General features: G+C 38.6%; 1 protein-coding gene across 7 annotated transcripts in view; it reads right to left on the bottom strand.

Moving 5' to 3' along the window:
* syne2b (spectrin repeat containing, nuclear envelope 2b) overlaps positions 1-26,098 on the bottom strand; it is a 92,871-nt gene that overhangs the window by 42,579 nt on the left and 24,194 nt on the right. For 6 of the 7 annotated variants that reach the window (XM_056760174.1, XM_056760175.1, XM_056760176.1 and 3 more), the window contains 33 exons: positions 25,527-25,856; positions 25,079-25,408; positions 24,265-24,594; positions 23,846-24,190; positions 23,596-23,774; positions 22,244-22,559; positions 21,716-21,880; positions 21,278-21,625; positions 21,047-21,183; positions 20,667-20,808; positions 20,355-20,528; positions 20,206-20,280; positions 14,643-20,081; positions 13,991-14,155; positions 12,506-12,661; positions 12,095-12,366; positions 9,919-11,980; positions 9,476-9,810; positions 9,230-9,374; positions 8,901-9,101; positions 8,477-8,736; positions 7,805-7,964; positions 4,785-4,940; positions 4,123-4,263; positions 3,698-3,880; positions 3,400-3,537; positions 2,994-3,179; positions 2,778-2,882; positions 1,892-2,044; positions 1,685-1,810; positions 1,463-1,609; positions 996-1,175; positions 302-367 (listed from right to left, as the gene is read on the bottom strand). In XM_056760174.1, the coding sequence (XP_056616152.1) occupies positions 302-367; positions 996-1,175; positions 1,463-1,609; positions 1,685-1,810; positions 1,892-2,044; positions 2,778-2,882; positions 2,994-3,179; positions 3,400-3,537; positions 3,698-3,880; positions 4,123-4,263; positions 4,785-4,940; positions 7,805-7,964; positions 8,477-8,736; positions 8,901-9,101; positions 9,230-9,374; positions 9,476-9,810; positions 9,919-11,980; positions 12,095-12,366; positions 12,506-12,661; positions 13,991-14,155; positions 14,643-20,081; positions 20,206-20,280; positions 20,355-20,528; positions 20,667-20,808; positions 21,047-21,183; positions 21,278-21,625; positions 21,716-21,880; positions 22,244-22,559; positions 23,596-23,774; positions 23,846-24,190; positions 24,265-24,594; positions 25,079-25,408; positions 25,527-25,856 (13,647 nt within the window). The remainder of the gene's footprint in view (positions 1-301; positions 368-995; positions 1,176-1,462; positions 1,610-1,684; positions 1,811-1,891; positions 2,045-2,777; positions 2,883-2,993; positions 3,180-3,399; positions 3,538-3,697; positions 3,881-4,122; positions 4,264-4,784; positions 4,941-7,804; positions 7,965-8,476; positions 8,737-8,900; positions 9,102-9,229; positions 9,375-9,475; positions 9,811-9,918; positions 11,981-12,094; positions 12,367-12,505; positions 12,662-13,990; positions 14,156-14,642; positions 20,082-20,205; positions 20,281-20,354; positions 20,529-20,666; positions 20,809-21,046; positions 21,184-21,277; positions 21,626-21,715; positions 21,881-22,243; positions 22,560-23,595; positions 23,775-23,845; positions 24,191-24,264; positions 24,595-25,078; positions 25,409-25,526; positions 25,857-26,098) is intronic. The other variant, XM_056760180.1, reaches the window with a different exon arrangement.

Genomic DNA, 26,098 nt, shown 5'->3' with positions numbered 1-26,098 from the left:
TACAATGCATTGCATTCAAGGTGCATTTAACCAGAATGGAGATTAATGATGGTTTAAGATCTCAGCAGGGACATTTTCAACCATTCTACCCATAGAGGTCAAGGGCAGATTTTAAAACTATATACATGCAATTATTATAAAAATGTCAATACCAAAATTAGCACAACTAAGTCAGGATGAGTTTTGATATCACTTCATTACTTGTGAATGTAGTATCATATCTTTTCCTCATATGTTTTGGGATGTACTGTTTTTAATAGCGTAAACAAATTATGAACAATTAATTTGATTCCCGAGTTACCTCTGAATCTGTTGATTCTGTTTGTTCAGGTTTCTGCTCTGTAGGATCAACCAGAGGTGAAGTTTCCTGCGTAATAAAACAGATTTTTTTTTCATTCTACTGGTTACACAGAGCCGGGAAGGGCGTGGCTTACAGACATTTAACATACTTCTTAATTTCTTAAAAAATTATATATAAAAATAAACTTTATTTCTTTGGTTTATGGTCACCAAGCATCATACCAGTTGCATTAATATAATGTTCTGTCCCAGATGTTTGTTTATCAGAATTATATAAATGCTTTGAATGAATGTGGCTCATCTACTAATACTTAGAGTCGATATTATCATAATGCTGAATTTTTAACAGTCATTAAATAATATCTAAATTAAAATCTGCATAACGTATAAATTACCCCTGACTCCATATTTGTAAATGAATATCACAACACTAGTTGTGTAATTCTCAAGTACAGAAGTCTCTGAAAGATGTCATCAATCAAAGCTAGGTCAAGCTATACTGCCCCCTAGAGGACATGACAAATAATTCACATAGCTATCCAACGGACCGTTTATAAAAAATAAAACAAGTGCATTTTACGTGAATTTCAAGAAAGTGAAAAATACTAAAACATGATAAGCAAGCATGTAACAGGAAAGCAAAGAAAGCTTATAGAAACATTGAATTATCCATGGCTTGCATCATTCTTCATTACCTCCATGATCACACTGGATGACGTCTCAGGGTTCATTGAGGAGGCAGACATTCCTCTTGCCTCCTCCTGCTCATTGTCTGTTTGATATTCAGATTCTTCACTGCTTTCATCATCTTCATCATTATCCTCTTCCTCTGTATTCTCCGCATCTTCATAGAGATTCTCCGTTTCTTCAGACTCCTGCTTTCAAACAGTTCAAACACACGATACCACAAACACTCAGCACAACGAGTTACAGCAGGTCTTGAGCTGATTTTACAACATGTGAAAATATGCACCATTATGAAAAGATACAACCTTTAAAAGCATGCACAAACCTTTTAAAGCATCAAAAAATTATAATAATTTGCTCTGACATTTTACAGCAAATCTTTTACCATGAGATCCTGAAGCTTTGTGAAGCTTATTGCAGTAAGGATAAAATATTGCTTAATACAGGCTCTCTGGTGGTGTGTGTGTGTGTGTACCTGTGCCTCTGTGGGGGTGCTTGTGTCCCTCTCAGAGATCCAGGTGAGTCTCTGTTCAGGTGTGGACTGCCCCACCGTCATCAGCGTCGCTCCTGATTTCTTCAATGCATCCTCCTCAACGTGAACAATCTGAATCTCACCGGTATCCTACATGCACACTCTCATCAATATGTAACAGTGGCCTCTAGGTACTTAAATTCAAGTGGTTAAATTTAGTCTCACCTGTGTTTCCTCCTCAGCGATAGTGGGTGGAACAAAGTGGGGCGTGGCACTGCTGTGGGGCGGGGCGATGGTATCAGGAAGCGGGGCAAAAATCTCCTGCACCTCAATCGAGTATTCTAAAGCAAGCTGAGAGAAGAAGGACATAATATTGAGTCCTGGACATGTATGGTGTGGTTATCTGCAGTTTGAGAATGTGTGTGTCTGTACCTGTTCTATTTCCTCGAGTTGTTTCTGTAGTAGTTCTGCCCGTTTGAACACTAGTAGTGTGTTTTCAGCTTTGTCAGGGAGACAAAGACCCTCCTTACAGTTTTGGATCTCAGCCACAGTCTTTTTCATCAGTTCAATCCTGTTCTCAGTGGCCTGCCGACACACATTTACACTCATGCATTTGGCAGATGCTTTCATCCAAAGTGACTAACAGGTTACCTTTTCATGACTTTATATTCCTCGTCTTCTAGAAAAAATATCTACAATCAAGATAAGTGTACTTGATTTATGAAAGAAAATATAACAATTATGTAAGTTTATGTTTAAAACAAGCAAAAAATCTGCCATTGGGGTACGAAAAATATATATTGTTTTTTTCAATTTAGTTCAAAAAGTTCCTTAAGTACCTAAAGGAAGTTTATATTTCTTACCCCATTGGACGATTTATTTTCTTGTTTTAAACATAACTTTACCTAATTCTTATATCAAGTAACTTAACTTAATTTCTACTTAGTTCTTAAATACTATAAGTCACATTTATTATCAAATAAATGTATCTTGATTTTTGAACTACACTGTTAAAAATAAAGGTGCTTAAAAGATTCTTCACAGCGATGCCATAGAATAACTACTTTTGGTTCCACAAAGAACCATCCCTTTCTTACATGTTTATAATGCGCAGAACCTTTTTCGCAACAAAGAACCTTTTGTGAAACAGAAAGGTTCTTCAGACGTTAAAGATTCTTTATGGAACCGAAAGGTTATTTATATGGCATCGAAGAACCTTTTGAAGCACCTTTTGTGTAGAGGACAAAACAAAATGCTTGCTAAGATTTTTTTGCAGTATGTGCCCCCTGCTTGTAGTTATGTTTGAAAATGCAGTTACCTTGAGTTTGTCCCGACTGATGCCCTCTTGAACATTCAAGGAAGATTTGATTTTGGCCACATCTTTCTCCATAACCTTCATTTCTGCCTCAATGGCGTCCACTTCCTTAAAATCACAAACCACACAAACACACATTGTTGATGTTGTACCATCAAATTCATTTTAAATATAAGTCAAACAGATTATTAGAGATGCAGAAAATGTGTGTGAACTGACCGCTGCTGCATGCTCCAATTGAGAGAGGGGTCCGAGCAGGCTGTGCTGCATGTCTGCTACACGCCGGTCAGCATCTGAGAGTTGTTCCCCTAATAGACTGACATCAAACACGCTTCCCATCTCTGTTAACACGCTGCCAAAATGCTGCAGAGTTCGTCTCATCTGAGCAGAATCATCCAGCACCATCTAAAACACAGATATGAATTTCCTGGTAATTTTATGTATGGTTATTGAATGTATTTGTGTGTGACTGCATTAATGTGATGTGCGGCATCTGTGTAAAATAATTTCCTAATGGATGAATAAACTACAACTACTACATAAACACACTCATTTTCAGCTTCCTCTGCAACAAACATTGATGTGTCTTCAGCCAAATACTTTCAGGTTGAATCCCGAATAATACCTGCAGTGCGTTTACATGGCTGTCCAGGCATCTAGCAGTGGTGTATGTACTGGCAGTTGTTAACCACGACTGAGCCTCTGAGATCCAGCTCTGTGACGCCTTCACCATCTCCTCATGCTCCTTCAGCCAATCATGGACCTACAACGAGAGTGTTGAAAACTTTAGACAGTTACAAAGTTTTGTGTTCCATGATACAAATTTAAATGAACACATGGTTGAGTAGCTGACATCACATGTTTATTGTTTTGCAGCTGTGCACTATGGGAGTTTGAGAATGGGAGTTTGGAGTTTTGTTGACCTTGCTGAGAAAGCTGGTCCTCTGTTCAGCCTGCTTGGTAAGTTTGCTATACGTCTGCTGAGCATTTGCCAGGTTTTCTGAGATCATACGCGTCTCATCTGGATACATCTCGCTCATGTCCTGCAGCTCCACCTCCACTGCTGTCAAACGAGTGTGTAAACCCTCTAGCTCGTCCCACACACGCTGCGAGAGTACATCAAGTATAACATACACAAATCTTCAAACATTTAACCAGCTCAAAACAGACACTAAAGTGATTTTTGTATAACCACAATGAGTACTTTTTAGCCCCAAATTATAAAATGGTTAACAAGAGTGTGAATTTATACAAAAAAACATCATTCTTCGAATGAATTAGTGGTTCACTTCCTCATGCACAAATAAATGGGCATGAGAGGTGAGACTACATTGAATGGATGAGAGACCTTCTGTGTGCTCTCAGCTTCACTGAAGTTCAGGCTCTTCTGCTCTAACCAGCTCACAACTGATCCCAGACCTGCTTTAATCTCTGAGATTTTAGCAGCCAGCCTGTGAAGTGGACCACTCTTCTCTACAGCTGTTTCCACCTATAAACGTATGAGAAAACAAAAGAAACCAACATTCATTCAAATATATTTAATAAACATAGAAACAAAAATAAGACATATACACCACACACGCAGATGCACGGAGGATGTGTGAAGTACAGTACTTTCAAGATCTGCAGGAGGTCCAAATCTTAATGAATAAACCCCACAGGAGCTTATCTAACCCCTGTCACACAGTGTAATGATGCAACACTTTTAACACCTGTGAATGAGTGTGTGATGATTATGTGACTCTGATGCAGGGATCTATGTGTCTAGAGTGAGATGTTCTCCTCTCTTCATTCATTAAAGATGAGATGAGGGTGATGGTTCAGGGGGTTTGTGTGTACAGTATGTGTGAAGCACATTTAGTTGTAATCTATAAACATGGTCATTTTATAATACAATGTTCCTACTGGTGGTCACTTACATTTAGGGAAAAAAAAGAAAAGAAAACGCAACCTTTAGTCTAGAGTAATGTTTACATTTAAGCTTTCAAAGAATGCAGTGCTGCGTCAAACCTGCTCCTCCGCTTCCTGTAATGAGTTTGAGACTTCCTGTAATAGACCCTCTATCTCCTCAGGAACCAGCATGTTTCTGTTCGAGTACATCATTTTCAAGCCTTCCGAGATACGCTGCAGAACGGCCTTCTGGGTACACAGCTGTGAGTGGACCTCCTATTAAGTCAAGAGAGATATTACTCATCAGTTAGGATACATTTGTATTAAGCACATCTATGTACTACACAAATTGTACAAATATGTACTTTTCCATTTTATCCAAAATATGTTTTTGGTATGGCATCATGAACAAGATTGGCATAGTTTGTTTGACTCCACAAATGACACAAGCAGTCAGTATGAGAAGAAGCTTGCTCTTTAAATAGATTCAGAGAAACAAATTAAAGATCTTAAATGAAGAGAACTGGACTTCGGTTTTTGTTTATTTATGTTTGTTTCTGAGGCGACACACAACATTAATGTTCTTTACGACAAAAATGTTAAGTCCTGTGAGATCTATGGAATATCCATTTAAGGGATAAAACGAAAAATATATATTTTTTTAGTTTAATTGATGTAAGTAAAAACATCTTCCTAGAGCATTACAAATGGCTGAAAATCTTAAACAGATTAATCATAGTAAAATACCTATTTCTAAATTTCAATAATTTTTTTTATTTGACTAAAATTAGCTTATAGGAGATTTACTTTTTTTACTTATTTTTCTTAACATTGTTTTGTGGGTCTGTAATATAATTATATATTTTATCACCTGCATTTAAAACTTTTAACATCTTTATAACAGTCTTTAAAACATATCTTAATTAAATGTGACTAAATATTATAGTTTAGCTTCATCAGCATCAGCTTTGCTAAATCCTTTCTAACAGTAAAGATTATAGAACACAAATAATTTATCAGGCTTTTGCATTATAATCCTGGGACATTTATACATAATGGTTAAACATTTTCTTTCTTCAATATTTAGTTAAAGATATTTACAAATTTGTGAATTAGAATGAAATTATTAAAATGTATTGAAAACATGTCTTCATCATCATCATCATCATCATCATCATCATCATCATCATTACTACAATAAGTGTTATGATTTTTCTTCATAACAGACTTTGTAGAAAATAAAAGCATGTTCAAGTGGTTTACTTTATATATTCAAATAAAAATATTTCTTAAGGCAAACTTTTACACAACATGTTTTTGGTCACTTCTCAAGAGAAAATCATCAAAATGGTAAAAGATAACAAAGAGAAGACTTACATTTACAGAAATCACATGGAAACAGATGAGTGATGTACAACATCACCATATATACTGTAGGCCTATTAGTAATATCAATCAGCATGTGTCTTTACTTTCTCTAGAACGACTCTGTTTCTCATGATGATGATGATGATGTGAGCGGTTAGCGTCCAAACTTCATGATAACAGATCCAGAATAATCCAGTCAAAAAGCTTCTGTCTCTCTCAACCCTCTTCACCTCTCCTTCTCCAGTCAGTTAGATAAAGAGCCTATTTATATTATAATGAACCATTCAAGGCTGAAAGCGCCATAAACAAGATCCCCAAATTACCAAAAACCCAGAGGGATTGACAGAGACTAAGAGAAAGAGAGACCGAGAGAATGCATGTAATACTTTTATTTCTACCAGTTCTGTTTCTGTATTTGGACATACAGACCATATGATATGGAGATAAACCACATTTAAACGTATTGAGGGAGGTAGTGAGTGTGCGCAAGAGTTGGCACTCAACCCAAGGATCCACTTACAAGGTAGAAACAAGGTGTGTGGGAACATCTGAAAGGAATGTGTGTGTGTGTGTGAGAGAGAGAGAGTGAATAGGAGAGAAAGGGTCCATCTGAAACAGTGAGGAGACGTTGTCTGAAAATGTTGGAAATGACTCAGCTGTTTATCCACCATGCTAACACAGAGCCGTCTGTGTGTGGAGAAGAGGTAAGGAGAGAGAAAACAACAGGGTCTAAAGCAGTGTTTGTGTGTCTGTACTTCTGCTGATTGAGACGGATTACAGAACCCATTCAACCCAAACAGCCCCATTCTCTCCAACACTGAAACCACTACTGTTTATGAATAATAACATCTAAAATGAAATACAGTACCCAAATTTTCTCTCGTTCTGCTTCTGTATTATTTATTAATTTGTTTGTGTCCTTATGCACTTTCTAGGTCTTGCAAGCAATGTTAGTGCAGGGCCAACATATTTGACCTAATTCTATGGGAAAAGATAGGAGGTATACTGAGGACAACGAATTAGTAGATGGAAAAGATAACATTTGTTGGGTGCAGTGAAGGACAAAAGGAGCATTGTCAGTGATATCCTAAGAGCAGGAAATACTACATATAGTATTACATACAAAGAAATAATGGCAGACATTAACAACTATATCGGTGTGGTCTGGAGCAAAACGGAATGTCTATTATTTTTAACCATTCAGTATTCGATTAGTTTGTGGGAAGAGAACATTCCAACTTTCCATTGAATCTGCATTTCTAGATGTATCGTGTCCATTCCAGTCCATTGTCAATTGAATTTCAAGTTTTTTCAACAAAATCAAACCTCAGGAGTGACAAAGTCATCCAAGAGCAATGTGAAAGACTGATAGCATGACAAGACATGTGAAAACTGTGATCAAAATCAAGGTTTTCTATTAAAAAAATTATTTGAACTTACATGTCTTGAAATACATTACTATTACTGTTGCAATACTTATAAGAGAATATGAACTTGTTTTCTTTGCAGTATTTGATGCTATCTGTTATTTTAAACTGTTTCTCCAGTTCTCATTTTATGTAAATTGACACAATATTTTCGTTGGAAATACTGTTAGTACTTTATATAATAAAACAAAAACAATAATTTTACCCAAACACATACCCATAAATACTTAATTCAGAAAAAATGAAATCTAAGCCTGATATCAGCCCCTAAGCAAGGCCAGCTGGTACACAAATAAACTATAAAAAAATGGCAACACTATCAAATTTGAATAACCAGTGACTGACCTGTAGCTGTTTTTTGCTGGGCTCGTGCTCCAGTACAGAGAGAAGAGAGAGAGCAGCATCCAGCCATTCTTTGACTCCAAGCAACTGTTCCTGGACCCGTTCCCTCTCCTCCATCTCTGCTCTCACTGCCCTCTGACCCTGAGTACTGCGCTCCTTCAGACTGCAGCAGACACAACAAAGTTTAAAAGACACCTCTAAAGCAGTGAACCAGTTTTACGCAAGTTAACACTGGATATTTACATTTGAATGATTTAAATGGATTGTTCACCCAAAAAATAAACATTCTCTCATTTAAAACCGGATAGAATTTTTTTCCTTTGCAGAACATAAAATAAGATATTTTGAAGAATGTTGGTAAACCACCAAGCAATGGCGGTACCCAATGACTTGCATTGGTTTTGGGTCATTACAATAGAAGTAAATGGGTTCCACCGTTGTTACGTTTCCAACTTTCTTTAAAATATCATCTTTTGCGTTCTGCAGAAGAAAAAAGTAAAAACTGTGGGTAGTCCATAAATATCAATATTTCTCCAAAATGCATATATTATATTTAAGTAAGCTGGTGTTAAAAAAACACAGAATAACAATAAATAGTTTTTTCAATGACTAACCAACCAAAGAAATGAAAAAAATAAAACAACCAATAAGCTACAAGTGAAGCGGATTTCAGACCTATGGTAACGCTCCTGCAGGGCTTGAAGTTCTTGGCATAGTGCAATAGGTGGAGCCTTTTCCAGGTGAGAGGGTATACCGAGCAATCTCGCAGCTCTTAATTCCAATGCCGAGAGAGCTCTGTGTTCACAGTCCAGTCTATCCTGGTACTGGGACCAGATCAGCAGTAGTTCCTGCAGCTCATCACCAGACATACCCTGTTTGTTGGTATCTGGAAGTTCGGCCTCCACCTGGTCCAATACTGAGGCCGCTCGCTGCACCTGTGGAATTATAGACAAATTTAGTTCCACTCACCTTATCTGTCTGTATTATATAAACAGTGTAAGGATTTGCTAAGTGTCATCGAACATGCATCCAAAACAACAGATTCCTTTCTAATTTTAAGTGCATATTGACATGAGTCTTGCTATCAGATTATTCATACACTTTGGGTGACATCACTCCACTCTTGTTCCATTTGTTCTGTCCGTTTCTGTAGATCGTTGGCACAGCGCTGCAACCTTGCCGCCTGCCCCCAGAGGGCACTCACTGCATCCTCTCTGTTGGCTCTGCAGCCATGCAATGGACACCACTCTCTTAGATTTTCCAGTTTTCCAGGAAGCATGTCAACCTTTTCCACTAGAGCCTAAAAGTATTAGAAATATGTTTACATCTACAAACATAACAGCAAATGTATACACTTTTTCTACATTACTAGAAAAACCTAAAACATCTTATGTAGGGTAGCTAACCTTACGAATAGAACCTGTTTACCTTAAGTTTCTGTCCCTGGTCTTTGCACTCTTTATGTGAAGTTGATTTATCTGAAGTACATTGTGACAGTGATGTTTCTAAGTCTCTCACTTGTTGGCAAAGGTCTTCATAGCATTTACGAGATTCTTTTTGGCACTCAACACACCTGGTAATGTACAAAAAAAACCTTGTTTAGATTAGCAAAGCTGGTTTATCTTTCCTAAAAAGTGTACTTTTTTTTAGATTTGATAAATATAAATAGTATACCTCATCAGTGATTCCAATTGAATTTGGGCTTGGGCCTTCAGGGTCGACAGTCTGACCAAGAGCACACCTATAACCTCCGTCTGAAGATACTCAATTTTCTGTGGTTTAAAACAGGGATGATGTGGGGCTTGAGTTTGGAGCTGTGAAATATGTGACTGGAACTCTGTGTCTAGAATTGATAACGTTTGCTGAGTATCTTTAAGTCTTTCTGAACAGCTTCTAGCAGAGCACACTGATGGAAGAACAACTAATGTGGTTCTCTGGAGGAACCGAATGGTGTTAATCAAATCCTTGGTGTAATTTCTCAACAGTTCTTTGGCTTTTGTTAGGTTTACCTGAAAAAAGAAAATCAGGTTCAAATTTAGTAAATAAATCTTTATGACTTTGTATTGTATTGTGACTCATACCTGTCATTGAGTTGCTGTTTAAAAAACAGGACTCACCATTCGTTGATCACACTTATCCAAAACCACATCCTTCAAGCAAGTAAGCTGTTTGAAGCTTTTTGTCCTCTTTTCAGGTTCAGCTACATTACTCTTTTCAAGAAACTCAAGCACTCGCATTCTGGATTCTACATCCTTTCTGAGCATAAGACACTTTCTCAGTTCTTTTTCAATCACTCTTTCCTTTGGTTCGATGTTACAAGGCATTTCCAGCTCTTCATTAGTGTCTTGAAGGAATTTCTGAAATGCTTTTATTTCTGATGGGTAATGAATATTTTTCAACACATCCCATTCCAGTATCCGAAGATTGTTGCTCAATGCCAATTCACGGGATTGAAGATTTTCTAGGATTTGCTTAAATCTTGTTTCTTCAGCAGAGACCTGAGTTGGATAAAGATCCATTTTGATGTTGTGTAGTTCTTGTTGTGTTTCCTCGCACAAGAGTTTTATTAAAGGTATTTTGGTCAGTAGGGCCTGACAATCTCTGTAGCGCTCCTCTTTGTCAATTGTCACATCTTTGGTCCGTAGAATCTGATCCACAACATCTTGCATGAGATCTTCGACACACTGCCTAAGACTCAGGTACCTTTCATGCTCCTGTGCTTTGAGGTCCAATTCGTTCATTTGGTGGTGCAGTTCAGTAATAACACAGAATAGCTCTCTTCTCTTGTCTTCTGCACAAGGGCTGACTTGCTCTATCTGAGATTTGCGTTCCACAACCATCTGCTTGAAGGGTTCGACGGAGGAGAGGGTGTCTTTGGTAACCGGGAACCGGTGTCTTTTAACGTCAATCAGCATTTGTCTCAAACTATTCTCAAGTGATGATACCTTCCTCTGAGAGGATTCCTGACTCTGAATGACATCCATAACTTTCTGGCAACAAGCTTTCTCATAACTGATGATATTCTTGATGTCCTCTTGAAGGTTAGTGAGTTTCTCATTGAGCTGAGAACTCTCAGAGACATTTAGTTCCGAAAACATGTCTTTGCTTTTCATCAGGAGAGCCTCAGTAAGAGCAGAATGTTTTTCTGCCTCTCCAAGAGTGTCTTGGATTTGCCTCAACCTACGATCTAGTTCTGCCGCACTCAAACTCTGATAATCCTCTCTTCTCAAAGCCTCTTTCCGGAGATGTCCCACTACCCAGGAATCAACATCTGCAATCTGCTCTGACATTTTCTCCCTGGTCTGAAGCCCTGACTCAATCTCTCGAACTGCCTCGGCCAGTTGTCCTGCTGTTGATTTAGACAAATCTTCAAGAGATTTTAAGGATATGGTGACCATTGGAACATCAGCCTTTTCTAATTTGGGTATCAGCTCTGAGACTTCCTCAACCAAAGTCTTCAACTGGGTTTGCTTAGAGCTCATCTCCAATTGCAGTTTCTTCAAAGTTTTAATTTGTCTATGGACTTCTTCGGGAAGCAGCGACACCTTCTTTTTCCGTCCTTTGATATCACATTGTGTCTGTTTGGCCCATGCCAGAGCATCTGTCATCACCTTTACAATTTTACTTAACGTTGGGTTACTGCTGGTAGGCGTTTCAGCTGCTATCCATTCCCCCATTTGATCTAGCTTTTCCTTGATGTTTTGAAGCTCCTGCTCTATGCTGGATGTCTCTGCTTTGAATTGGGCAAGAGCCTCAGATGTCTGCTGGAGGTTAAGGTACTGCTGCTGGCTGGATGTGAGTTCAGCATTTATCCTCATAATTTCTTGAGCTCTGCTACTGTCCCATAAAACTGGTGAGGATTTTGATGTATCCAAGGTCTTTTGTATGTTCTCTAGATGATCCTTTAAGGCACTAACCTCTTGAAGAAGGCTAGCACTTTCTTTGGCATAAGCATTAACCTTGTACAGCGCTCTTTCTGCATCTATCTCCAGGACCCTCCACTGACTTTGTAAGTTGTTTTCCTGTATTTCTGCTGCATGTCTTTCGGGCGGACTGAGGTGGGGTGATAGTTTTGCAAGAGTCTGAATCAGCTCACCAAGAGCTGATCTTTCCTGCTCCACATTTCTCAGAAAAGAGCGCAGCCTCTCCTCCTCTACAAAACTGCTTTCAGATGGAGATCTGCAGATGTACAGGATAATTTATAGGTTTTTCAAATATATTAAACAGTAGTGTAATGCAACACAATTGTAAGTACAAAAATTATTTCAGGTCTTTGCTTTAACAAATACTCACCTCCTCAATGCCTCCCGCTCAATTCTGAGTCTCTCTAGAGATGCTTTGACTCTCTGTATCTGTCTTTCGAAATCTGCAACCATCTGTAGTTGAGCCTCTTTGGAGTGGACAGCGCTCGCTGCATCCCACAATGCTGCATTCCATTGAGCGCTCAGTTGTTGCATGAGCTCAGAATCATGGATAGTGCCCTTAGTGCTGGTTTCAATGTCACCATTTGCCTGATCTTGCTTGGACAGCATAGACACCTGTGTCTGGGCACATGTTCTACATTCCTAAAATTAACACAAAGACTGAATAAGCTCTCCACAGGCCATCTGGATTTTTTATATGACCAGAATAATGCGAACTTAATGCGAAATTTTAAATAGGCAAAATGCTAATAGAAGGGATGTGCTTATTAGACCGACGTACCTCAGCCTCCTCTAGCTGTTTGGCCATGTCTTTGGAGTTCAGTGCAGCTGGGTGATTTCGAAGGTCCAGTAAATGAAACACTAGTCGTTTTAACCGAGCTTCAAGATCAGCACTAGATGTGTCCAGAATATTCAAGGTACTTTTATGTGGCATACCCTAAAAAATTACACAGGGTATTGAGTATATGATGCTAACATTTCGAAAATGTGATTAATAAGTCATGCCAACATATATTTTACCTTAACAAACAGTAAATACAAAAGTAAAGACATTTCAATTTGCATTTATAAGTTACAGAAACCTATAACTAGTCCAAATTTATTAGTTAAAATGATTTATTCAGTCAATAACCTTAAAATATCGGGCAACCAAGAATTTCATACACTTTCCTGTATATACACTGTAAAATGTATTACATGCTGTGGACATTTCTTCTTATTTACTATTGCTAGTACTACTATTATGGAAATGCACTACTGTTGCCACTATTACTACTGCTTTTATAGTAATGCAATATTTTTTCCAAAGTATGTATATCCCTGTTTGACTGGTGGAAGAGTAAATACAAGGAACCATTATTAATTTATAAAGAATTACTACATCATTCTAAGAGAATTACGTAGAACCTGGAATAGTATTCTAAAGTGGAAATGTAGGGAACCCGTTAATAATAACTTAAGAATTACCACACATTCCCTACATTTCCACTTTAGAATACTGTTCCAGGTTCTAATTAATTCTCTTACATGGTTATACTCAATAGTAACGTGATGTATATACTGTGGAAAACCGACACATACTTTACTTGAAGATCATAAACCTATTTGATGTAAGCGGCTAATTATTGCAAAGCAATTGGTGTGGGGAGTTGATTTCTGGTTATTGAAAACAAAACAAAACAAAACTTGTTGTAATGAATCTTTTAGAGTACAAAAGTACAAATTCCATGAAATGCATATTGCATTACTATGATAGCAGTAATAATAGTGGCAACAGTAGTGGATTTCCATACTAGTAGTAATAGCAATAGTAAATAAGAAGAAATGTCCACTCCTTGATTATTGTGATGTTCAATTGTGTATATGAGTTACTTCCTAGTTCTCTATGTAACATCCTAATTAGTAGATAACTAATAGTAGTTCTTAAGGAGCAATGAATGAATTTGAAAGCCATTGATGAGTTATTTGTTAGTTAACAAAATTATAAAATGCTCCTCCATACTGATTAGTTAACACATCTTCCTTAGTAGTTTATAGAGCAGAGGTCCGCATTGATGAGGAATTACCTCTAAGTTCTCTAGTAACTGCTTTTTAGTTACAGATTAAGTAAGACACAATATTCTAAAGTGTTACTAATGTTCTTGAAAAATGTACAGGCAACTTACAATTTACAGTGCATTAATTCATAGTAAATTTTGTTCTACGTAAATTATGTCTTGACATTGTATCAATTCCCACTATTGTAAGTAATTATTTTACAAGATACCTCTATTAGAACACGCTTTGCTCCTTTTTCAGTCATTTTTTTTATCTCTGTAAAGATATCCATTATTGTGTATCCCAAAGGCTCCTCCACTTCCTCTTCTGAACTCTCAATGTTTTCAGTGGTAAGAACAGCTTGAGCAGAAATCTCCCCTTTTTGATCCTGTAGCTGCAACGGATAAAATAAAAGAGTAAGATTACCAAACCAGCAACAAATACAACAACAGTGGTAATCACTTACAGAAGATTAAAAAGGTTTTGACATCCAAGATAATATAAAAACCAATCAAATTAAAAATCCTGTTCAATGGTGATATCCTGTAGTTATTGCAAACATATTTATAAAAACGCTAAAAGACAATCTGCATCAGGAAGTATACATAAGTAAGAGATAAGGAACTATAAAGAAATGCATTCATGTTTTCACTATTTGTTGCCACAGGGCAGTAACAGAATACTAAGGAGTGACAGGAGTTGCAACATAAATGAACAAGTGAAAGTATGTTTACTCCACATTCTCTTTCTTCATGGCAACATTTAAACAAATATTTTTACACATCATTTGTTGAAGGTCTCAAATAGAAATCCAACGTGCAGGCACCAACATGCTTCATGCAGGTTTTTTCCTTTGGTTTTATCATGCACAATAAAGTTACCTGCATATCACAGATGCTCTCAATTTGACTCAATACATCAATGGGTTCTTGCACCAAGGAAAAAGAGTCCTCGCCTTCCTCTTGGTGCTCCTGGGTGATCAATAGCTGATCAACTCTGTAATGCTTCTCTACTTCTTCCTGTTTAGTTCCTGGTTCAACATTGGCTTCCACCTGTAATCTTACAAAGATGGAAGCCTTTTCTTGTTCTGAATTTTCTTCATTTCTTGTTGGAGGAGTGGGTATGACAAGTGGCTCTGCTGGCTTTAATGAAACACTGTCAGTTTCAGATTTATCTTTCTTTCTTCTGGTTGGTGGTGAAGGTATGACATGTGGTTCTTCTTGCATAAATGGAACTATGTCAGTGTCAGATCCATTCCTCTTTCTTCTGGTTGGTGGTGAAGGTATGATATGTGGATCATCTGGCATTAATGGCTCTATGTCACTTTTGGATTCATCTTCCTTTCTTGTGGCTGGTAGAGTTGGTATGGACTGTGGATCTTCTGGCTTAAAATAAACACTGTAAGTTTCAGAATCATCTTTCTTTCTTCTGGTTGGAGAAGTTGTTATGAAAAAAGATTCTTCTGGCATGGATGGAATTATGTCAGTTTCAGATTCATCTTTCTTTCTTTTGTTTGGTGGTGTTGGTATGACATGTGGTTCTTCTGGTATTATTGAAACTAGGTCAGTTTCAGATTCATCTTTCTTTCCTCTGGTTGGTGGAGTTGGTATTACCTGTGGATCTTCTGGTATTATTGGAACTTTGTCAGTTTCAGATTCATCTTTCCTTCCTCTTGTTGGTGGAGTTGGTATTACCGGTGGATCTTTTGATATTATTGCAACTATGTCAGTTTCAGATTCATCTTTCTCTCCTCTGATTGGTGGAGTTGGTATTTCCTGTGGATCTTCTGGCTTAAAAGAAACACTGTCAATTTCAGAATCATCTTTCTTTCTTCTGGTTGGTGGAGTTGGTATGACATGTGATTCTTCTGGCATTGATGGAATTATGTCAGTTTCAGATACATCTTTCTTTCTTCTGATTGGTGGTGTTGCTATGACATGTGGTTCCTCTGGTATTATTAGAACTATTTCAGTTTCAGACTCATCTTTCTTTCCTCTGGGTGGCGTAATTGGTATTACCTGTGAATCTTCCTCCATTGATGGATCTATGTCAGTTTCAGAATCATCATTCTTTCTTCTGGTTGGTGGAGTTGGTATGACATGTGGTTCTTCTGGCATTGATGGAATTATGTCAGTTTCAGATTCATCTTTCTTTCTTCTGATTGGTGGTGTTGCTATGACATGTGGTTCTTCTGGTATTATTAGAACTATTTCAGTTTCAGACTCATCTTTCTTTCCTCTGGGTGGCGTAATTGGTATTACCTGTGAATCTTCCTCCATTGATGGATCTATGTCAGTTTCAGATTCAACTTTCTTTCCTCTGGTTGGTGGAGTTGGTATGGCATGTGGTTCCTCTGGTATTATTAGAACTATTTCAGTTTCAGACTCATCTTTCTTTCCTCTGGTTGGCTTAATTGGTATCACCTGTGAATCTTCCTCCATTGAAGGATCTGTGTCAGTTTCAGATTCATATTTCTTTCCTCTGGTTGGCATAATTGGTATTACCTGTGAATCTTCCCCCAGTGATAGAACTATGTCAGTTTCAGATTCATCTGTCTTTCTTCTGGTTGGTTGAGTTGGTATTACCTGTGAATCTTCTGCCACTGATGGAACTATGTTGTTTTCAGATTGATCTTTCTTTAGCCTAGTTGGTGGAGTTGCTAGAACCATCTCAGTCTCTGCTTGACTGTCCTTTCGTCTCAATGGTGGAGTTGGTTTAACTATGCTGTTCTCTTCTTGCAATGCATCAGCAGCTGCCATTTCTTCTTTTTCAACTTTGCTATCTTTTCTTCTTGTAGTTAGTGTTGGTGTCACAAAGGTCACCTCTTCTTGAGGTGTGCAAACTGCCAAAGTTACATCTGCTTCTACCCTGCTAACATTGCGTCTTACAGTTGGGGTTGGTTTAACAGTGGGCTTCTCACATTCTTCTTTGTCTTTACGTCTTCTTGCTGGTGGTGTTGGTTGGGCTTCCAGATCAAGCGAAAATCTTCGATCTTCTTTGTCTTTATGTCTTCTTTCTGGGGGTGTTGGTTGGGCTTCCAGATCAAGCGACAACCTTCGATCTTCTTTGTCTTTACTTCTTCTTTCTGGGGATGTTGGTTGGCCTTCCAAATCAAGTGACAATCTTTGATCTTCTTTATCTTTACGTCTTCTTTCTGGTGGTGTTGGTTGGGCTTCCAGATCAAGCGAACATCTTCGATCTTCTTTGTCTTTACGTCTTCTTTCTGGGGGTGTTGGTTGGGCTTCCAGATCAAGCGACAGTCTTCGATCTTCTTTGTCTTTACGTCTTCTTTCTGGGGGTGTTGGTTGGCCTTCCAAATCAAGTGACAATCTTTGATCTTCTTTGTCTTTACGTCTTCTTTCTGGTGGTGTTGGTTGGGCTTCCAGATCAAGCGACAATCTTCGATCTTCTTTGTCTTTACGTCTTCTTTCTGGGGGTGTTGGTTGGGCTTCCAGATCAAGTGACAATCTTCGATCTTCTTTGTCTTTACGTCTTCTTTCTGGGGGTGTTGGTTGGGCTTCCAGATCAAGCGACAATTTTCGATCTTCTTTGTCTTTATGTCTTCTTTCTGGGGGTGTTGGTTGGGCTTCCAGATCAAGCGACAATCTTCGATCTTCTTCGTCTTTATGTCTTCTTTCTGGTGGTGTTGGTTGGCCTTCCAAATCAAGTGACAATCTTTGATCTTCTTTATCTTTACGTCTTCTTCCTGGTGGTGTTGGTGGGACTCCCAGATCAAGTGACAATCTTTGATCTTCTTTATCTTTACGTCTTCTTCCTGGTGGTGTTGGTGGGACTCCCAGATCAATTGACAATCTTTGATCTTCTTTGTCTTTACGTCTTCTTGCTGGTGGTGTTGGTTGGGCTCCCAGATCTAGTGAAAATCTTCGATTTTCTCTGTCTTTACGTCGCCTACCTGGTGGTGTTGGTTCAGAATCCAGATTGAGGGAAAGGGTACTTCCCATTTTCTCTCTACGTCTTCGGCTTGGAGGGGTGGGAAGGACATCTCCCTCAAGAATCTGTGATTCAAGGTTTAGAGACAACCTATCACCTTTGCGTCGTCTGCTGGGAGGTGTTGGTATGACATCCAACTCTACATTGGTTTTGTCTTCAGTCTGTCTCCTGACTGGTGGTGTTGGTTTAGGTAGAGTTTCTATGCATTGTGGTCTATCAGCTGATGCTGATATCTTTTCCACCTCCTCTACAATTACATACATAGTGTTTCCGCTTTCAGGATTTTCCTTTGGTGTAGATGAGATCTTATCTAACTGTATTTCAGGTTCTCCCTCAGCTCCTTGGCTTATGGCTTGCACATGTTTAGGTTCAAATTTGATTGGTTGTGCTATCACCTGTGTATTACCAGATGGGGTCTTTTCTGCCTCTATTTCTTTAATTATATTAGTGGTATCTCCAACTTCAGTTTTCTCTTTTGGTGTTAATGAAACATCTATCTTTTCTGATTGGACCTCGGTTCCACCCTCATTTCGTCGTCTAACTGGTGGGGTTGGCTTAGGTTCAGCATATAGGCATTGTGCTTTATTACCTAATGGTGTTGTCTTTGTCTCTTCCTCTTCATTTACATGCACGATATCTTCAACTTCATATTTCTCCTCCAGTGTTAATGAGATATCTACCTTGTCTAACTGGACCACAGTTTCACCCTCAGGCACTTGTGAAGGGACAGATGACATTTGTTTGGATTCAAACTCAATGGATTTTGCTTTTTCCCCTGATGGGGTTGTTTTTGCTTGTGTGTCTTCAATAATATACATACTGTCTTCACTTTCAAGTTTCTCCTGTGTTGGAAAAACATCGACCTTGTCTGACTGGAGACCAGTTGCACTTTGGTATCGTTGTATGAATGGTGTTGATGATACAGGTTCCAATGTAATACATTGTTCTTTATCTTCTGATGGGGTCTGGTCTGTTCCTTCCTCTTGAATGACATTCATGATCTCAAAATCAAAGGACAAACTTTCACTAGTGACTGAATCTTTCATCTTCCTTGATGGTACATCTGGGATTGCTTCAAAGGGCTCAGTCATCTCTGCTGCTTCTAAATGCTTATTTGTGTTGTCAAGAACCTCCGTATCATCTTCAGCAGACAGAATCTCACCTTCTGTCTCCACTCTTTCTGATGCTGGATGTGTGTATCCCTGAATTTCTGCCTCAGTTGGTTCTCTAAAAGAAGTGGCAGTCCGTCTCTGCATCTCCATCCCCTCTGGGAAGTCAAGAACAATATATCTGCGTTGGAGTTCACGTGGGCCATTATCTGCAGCCCAGTTCCCCTCTCTGTCAGCTTGTGCAACGGTTGGACCATTGTTCCAAGTTAACGTTTCAATACTTCTTTCAGGAGTATCCCCAGCGCCTTGGGTTTCAGTGGGTGGAGCTTGTGTAGCTTGCACTTCTTTGTTAGTGGCAGTATCGGAGAGCTGTGACTGATCGGATGTTATTCCTGAACTTCCCTCTGATATACTCACCACACCTGGTTCATGCAGAGAAGATTCAGTGGACTTTGCTTCTATAGCCATCTCAGAATCTTCAGTCTTTGGAGGTGCCAAAGCATCCCCATCTTGTTTCCTCATTGCATTTTCATCGGTAATTGTTCTTGTAAAAATTAAGCTTTCTGTTGTACTGTCAGTGTCCACAATCTGTATGTGCACTGTATCCACATCTAAAATGAGTGCAGCAACGTTTTTGCTACCCTCACCACACTGCTCCTGGGAATCAGGAATAAATGTGTCCTCATTGTCCTCTTCTATCTCTGCAGTTCCTACCTCAAGCTTTTCGCTCTCCAGCTTCTCAGAAGAAAAGTCTGAACTCAAAACCTCAGTAGAAAACTGGCTTTCATGGATTTCAATATCATGTAATTCAATGTCTTTGACAGAGGCTGCCAGGTAGAGTGCTTCAGATGAGGGAGTCTGCATCTTTTCATCTATTACATCATCATTTTCGGGCATTGTTGCCAAATCAACAGAGGTAAAACTCAATTCCTCTTTATTCGGTTCACTGCTGCTTGTAAGAACAGGTGTTTCGCATACTCTTGTGTCCAATTCAGGTATTATCTCTGATGCAGTTGTTTTGAGCTCAACAGGTTGGGTGTCAGATTCTAACGTTGGTAGCGATTGTCTTGTCTTGTACATTTCTATCTCGGTTGTAGTTTCTGAGATTTCACATACAGGGATCTCGCTGTCTGGGTCTTCGGATGGTTGTATAATAGCCTGTTCATTATCTCCTGTCTTCAAGCAGCTCTCAGTGGTAAAGGATGAAGGCGAAACAATTTCTGACTGTTTAAATTTAACTTCTGTAATCATACGGGGAACCTACAGTGCAAATGATATTTATTATACAAGACTTAGAATGATGACCGAAATTTACAAGCTTCAGGAAACATCTTTTCATTATAATGTTTATAAATTTACTTTGAAAAAATCAAGATAAACATACCTGTGAGACCTGCTGGATGGTTTGAGTCTGCATTGACAACCTCTCAGTTTCTTGTTTCACCTTCTCCTCGAGAATCTGAAACAAAAGTCATCTCTCTCAACCTAGATCATTTATGTTAAACAACATTTTAAATAATTAAAGTCTATAACCTTAAGCTCCTGTTTAAGAAAACTGATGTGAGTGTCCGTTTCGTTTAGTGTTTTTGTTCCATCTCTTTCAAGTTTTCCAGCTAAATCAGGACCCAGACAATCCCTGAGCAACTGCTCATGGGACAGAGCCACCTGCAGGCTTTTACGAAGTTTCGAACATTCCTCGATTGCAGCCTAAGGAACAATAATGCATCATTTATGTTAGACAATAAAGGACCCTGGACACAAGAACATATCAGTATGACTAACACATTCAAATACTTTAGTAGTAGAAGCTTGTGTCCTCATATACAAATAAGAGATAAGACACACCTGCATGGACGTGGCTGAATTGCTAGGAGGATTTGCATGATTCTTCTGGTTCCAGGATTGTATGTTTTGTAAGGCCTGTCTAACACACTGCACAGTGCTGTCTGCACAGTCATTCTGCTTTTCCAACAGCTTTGACCGAAGACTAAGAATAATAATAATATGGATTTACCAAAATGTAATTCGGATAAATAATATTACATCGCAATGTTCTAAATAAACATTATACCAAAAAATGAGACAAACAGTTACACTATAAATTGAAAAATAAGTCTAAAGTTTAAAAGATAAAAAATTCTTTGCAAATACAAAGTATCAACATTATTTATAACTAAAATTCTAGAAACTATTGTATCTAATATCCAGTACTGTACTGTATTTACCTGCAATATTGCTGTGTAACGGTGTCCACTAAAGAAATGACATCACAAGGGGGCACCTCATTTGTGGGGGCCATTCGGAGGACCTGTCCTAAGTCACGAACTTTGCCCTCGAAAGCTTCAATCTCCTTTTCACAAATCTATGAAAACATAAGATTGAATTTAATGAACTTTTCTAAAGTGTAAAATAAACCCACTATACAGTCCAAAGATGTCTGCATATTCTCTCAATACCTTGAAGTTATGCCAATTTTCTTGTAGTTGGCTGATGTTTTGGCTGCTTTCTAGAAATCCTAAAGAGTTATCTTGAATACGCAGCTCACTCAGGAGGCTCTCTGCCTGTGATCTGAGAATCAGTGCTCTGTCGGCGATCCTGGTCTCAATATCACCCAATCTGGCCTCACACACTACTAACTGTTCCCTCATCGCCTCCTCCGAGGACACACAGAGATCGTGAAGGTGGCTGACCTCCAAGATCAGGGTATCACGACCTCCTGGTGTGCAGATGTCCAACAGGGAATTTTTAACAGCATCAAGTTCTTTCATCTCCTTCTTTTCCCTCTCTACAGTCTGAAGAAGAGCCTAGAGATGCAATACATTTGTTTTGTCTATTTGCTTGCATTCCAAATACGGTTCAAATGGATAACCATAAAACAGGCTAACAAAACAGACCTTAAGAGTGTTTATGGAGTTCTGTAACCCCCGTCGTTCAGTGGGCAGAGCACCGAAAGCTTTGACCTGCTCTCTCAGCCAATCCTGGGCTACGGTGTGCTGCTCAACTAACTGAGCACAAACTCTTTCTTTCCGGACTTCCATCTCAAGATTTACACAAAATTCCTACACAAAGAAATGAATGGCAATCATGTAAATCAAGTTTTTGACATCTATTAGTCACAATTAGTCACAGAGATATGTAAGGCACTACTGTTCTTAAAGGGAGAGTATATAAAAAAATATACATTTTTTCATTCTTTAACAAACCTTTATGTTTTCTTAAATGTTATGGATTGACCACCTCAGTCACCATTCACATACATGGCATAAAAATATAATAAAGGTGAATGCTGACTGAGACATTAAGTCCTAAACATTCCATCTTTTGAGTTTCACAAAAGAAAGTCATACACGTTTGCAACAACAAGAGGATGAGTAAGTGCACATCATTAAATTTTTGGGTGCGTTTAAGCCTTTCAGCCTTACTGTAAGCTCTTCGATTAATTCAGGTATGCACTCCTCCATCGTGACCCAGGATGGGTCAATCCAGCTGGAATCCCGGGTCAGCTGGCTCATCTCTCTTCCGAGTGCTCGAAGAGCAGAAAGAGATGGTGTCAAGGCTCTGGTGCGGTCCAGCAGACTCCTGGCCTGGTCTACTGTGTGCCTTCGATCCCCGTAACCAGGCCAGGGGAAGTGGTGAGGTAGAGCAGCTATCTGCTGTTTTACTTGCTCCAGACGGGACTGAAGCTGCTCCCTCTGACAGTGACAGGACTCCAGGCGCTCCACTACACTTCTCAGAAGACTGAAGAGTAGAACACATGTTGAAATAAGAACAGCCCTTTTAAAATGGTTAATGACTTTATGTACATTATTTATTAACACAATTATAATTTATTCTATTGTATATACACTAGACATGCGTGGACAAGCTAAAATGTCACCCGCATCCGCTGATTCAAATAAATTATCCATTCACCACCTGCCCGCACATATAATTTTCTCTGATATAGATATCCACACCCGCACCCGACCCGGACTCGATCGACATTTAAATTACACAGTAAATTTTCTAGCACTGTTTTGTCTGTAAATACTTAAATATAATATTTCGATTTAGCACACACATGATGTACGATAGTAGAGGTACCAGTCTTATGGCTTTCATATACATACAGTGCCTCACAGTCGATGCATTACATACCCAGTACTTGATTCCTCCTTGTTTAAAACCACATCGCTAAAACGCTCCCACACGGTACTTTTCTTTCCTACCTTTTGTTTTACCATTTTAAATTTCTCTCGGATCTGTTTTGCCTCCATTTCTGCTTTGAGAAATAGACCGTCCTTTACCGTCGCCACGTGCGCATTTCATTTAAATTACTGCAAATTAGCGCCTGATGAAAAATGCATTTAAAACAAATTCGTATTTTTAGAGAAATGTTGTTAATATTGTATATGATATCATCCACCCACGACCCACCCGCAATTAATCTGAATGGATTCCTTTATTACCCGACCCACCCGACCCGAGGATCATCCGCAGCGCCCGCGGATTTAACCACCATCCGCGCATCACTAATATAAACATTGAATTTTGAAATAAAATGGTAACTTGCAAGCAGTAATAATATAATATACTTATATTTTTATATACTGTATAAAATATTTGATATACTGTACATTTGCTGTATGCATACTCTTATTTGCATATCTCCAGTGGGTTATCAAGGCATTCAAGTATCATTCTTACTACTAACCACAAAATGTGTTTTTAATTTTCTACTTTTGTAGAAAGTTTTCTCATATCTACCTACAAACAGAATTAAATCAGAACAAACCTATGGAGCTCCTGAGCCTCCTGCAGTGTCCCTTTCCATTCTGCCTCTAAACGTTTTATCTTGTCACTGAGTGAAAGTTTAATGTCTTCATCCAGGTCTTCACGGATGTTCAGATCGTCCGCAGTCCTTTTCAGGTCTGCAATCTTGGAGTTGCCTTCAGAGCGAAATGTTTGAATCGCCTAAAAGAAAGATTGTTAACGTTTTCATTTTTTTTGTTTACATATTTTCTTCATTCTGCATTACTGCTTACTTGTGCTTTGTTCAGTCTCTCCTCAATCTGTTCTTGTGTGCCATAAGTGCTTTTCCCCAGTGATTCCAGGTCATCTTTTCTGTTCTTCATCCAGTTTCTAATGCTCTCCTCCTGGTTATGGAAGATCTCAAGCTCCCTTGAAAGAGAATCCTGAAGCTCAGCCTTGTTCTTTCGTTCCTGTGCACCAACTATGACCTTCTTCCATTCTTCTTCAATGGATTTTAGGTTCTGATGGATTTCCTGCTTCCTCTTGTCGCCCAGCCCTGCTCGAGACCACAAACCTTCTGCTTCTCTCCTCAGAGCGGCAAGCTTGCAATTTCCGTCTGATTCTGAGTTCAGGATCGCCTAAAGTAAACAAATCATCAGTTAGACTGCATTTCTAAAGTACAATTTGTTAAATATTTAGCATTGTCTCTTACCTGAGCTCCCGTAATTCTCTCTTGTAGCTGAGTATCTTCACCCAGTAATTCAATCTTTATCTGTAGCTCTCTGATCCAGGACTGAGTATTCTCCTTATGTTCTTGAAGATCCTGAAGGTCCTTAGAAAGAGATTCCTCAAGTTCTGATTGGTCCTTCAGCTCCTCAGTTTTTGTCATAACTCCTGTCCAATCTTCCTGTAAACCTTGTAAATTCTGTTGGATTGTAAGACGTTTGTCCTCCTCGAGTTCTTCGCGGAAACATAGACTTTCTCCTTTTCTTTTCAAGTCAGCAAGTTTAAAGTCACCCTCAGATTTGTGAGCAAGTATTCCCTACAAAGAAATCAGAAAATCAAGGAATCTCTGTCATACGACTTCACTTTGTAGTGCTTTATTTTATATTCATATTTCAGTTTAATCCACATCAAGTCTATGAAGTGACCTTATATTTCTAATATATTTGTCATGTTCTATAAAATAAAGTGCAACCTTATTTCCTGTGTACAGTCCATACAAAATTGACATCTGCCAACATTTAACCATGTTTCTTTTACATATATACATATTTGTACACTGCTATTCAAAACAGTTTTTTTGTTTAAGCATAACTTAGTTAATTTTAATAATATTTTTCTCAAAATTAGACTTAATAGATTACTTAATATATCACTTTGCTTCTCCAAAAAACATTTCTTGATTTGAGAATGTTCAGATATTTTTACCAAAAACCCTAGCTTCTTTTTCTATTTAAAAAAACATACAGTAGAACATATTGTAAATGAATGTGGTGTTCTCACTGTTGCAACCTTAATTTTACCTCAATTCTGTGCATTCTCTCCTGAATGGATAACGGTACTTCAAGCGATTTCAGGATTTCTCTCAGGTCTCTAATCCAGGAGCGAGTGTCTTCTTCTTGATCACCAAAAGTCTGCAACTCTCTAAAGAGAGAATCGTCATGCTTGACCTGGTTCTCCAGCTCCTGAGCGAGTTGTACCACTTTCCTCCACTCCTCCTCTACCGTGCTCTGGGTTTGGTCAATGTGGCTCCTCCTCTCATTGTCAAGTTCTTTATATGAGAATATGATTTGTCTTTGTCTCTTTAAACTGGCCAATCTGGAAGCAGCTTCCTGATGAAGGTCTAAAACAGCCTAAGGGAAAATCATTACTCCTCAAAATGTGCATGGCTAGTAATCTTTATTAAGATGCATGTGAATCATATTTAAGATCCCTTAGAAGGACTTTGCACCTTTTCATTTCTGTCTTTACCTGTAATTTGTTGAGTTTTTCCTGTGGCTGAAAATCCTTCCCCAGAGAGTGGAGGATTTTCAATTGTTCTCCTATCCAGGACCGGGTGCTCTCTTCCTGGTCCTTGAAGACTTGTAGTTCTCTGGAGAGAGAGTCTTGAAGCTCTGCCTGGTTTTTTAATTGTTGAGCACTGTCCATAGCTCTTTTCCATTCATCTTCCATGTTTCCCAAGGAGTGAATAAACTCATGTTTTCTGGCATCCTCCAGTATCTCATGATTACATAAAGCCTCTAACTCTTCCTTCAGATGCACTAGTTTGGCATCTCCTTCAGTACTGAGATTAAGAACAGCCTTAAACACAGAAAACATCTAAATTAACACACTGAACTGAAACAATTGTGTGATGCAATGGTTCAAACCAATGATCTAGTTCAAACTGTTTCGTAAGTGGATCAGATGGCTCTGAATGGCCTGGATTAGCTGTTAGGCCATCTTGGATCTCAAACAACTAACTATCATGTTACAAAAAACCAGTTTGACCAGATTAACCATACAACTGGAAATAAGGATAATCTAAACCAGTTTGAAACAGC

Source organism: Triplophysa dalaica, chromosome 11, assembly GCF_015846415.1.
Source record: "Triplophysa dalaica isolate WHDGS20190420 chromosome 11, ASM1584641v1, whole genome shotgun sequence".
Lineage (NCBI taxonomy): Eukaryota > Metazoa > Chordata > Actinopteri > Cypriniformes > Nemacheilidae > Triplophysa > Triplophysa dalaica.
The sequence above is the reverse complement of the archived record's forward strand: the minus strand, read 5'-3'. Positions and strand labels throughout refer to the sequence as shown.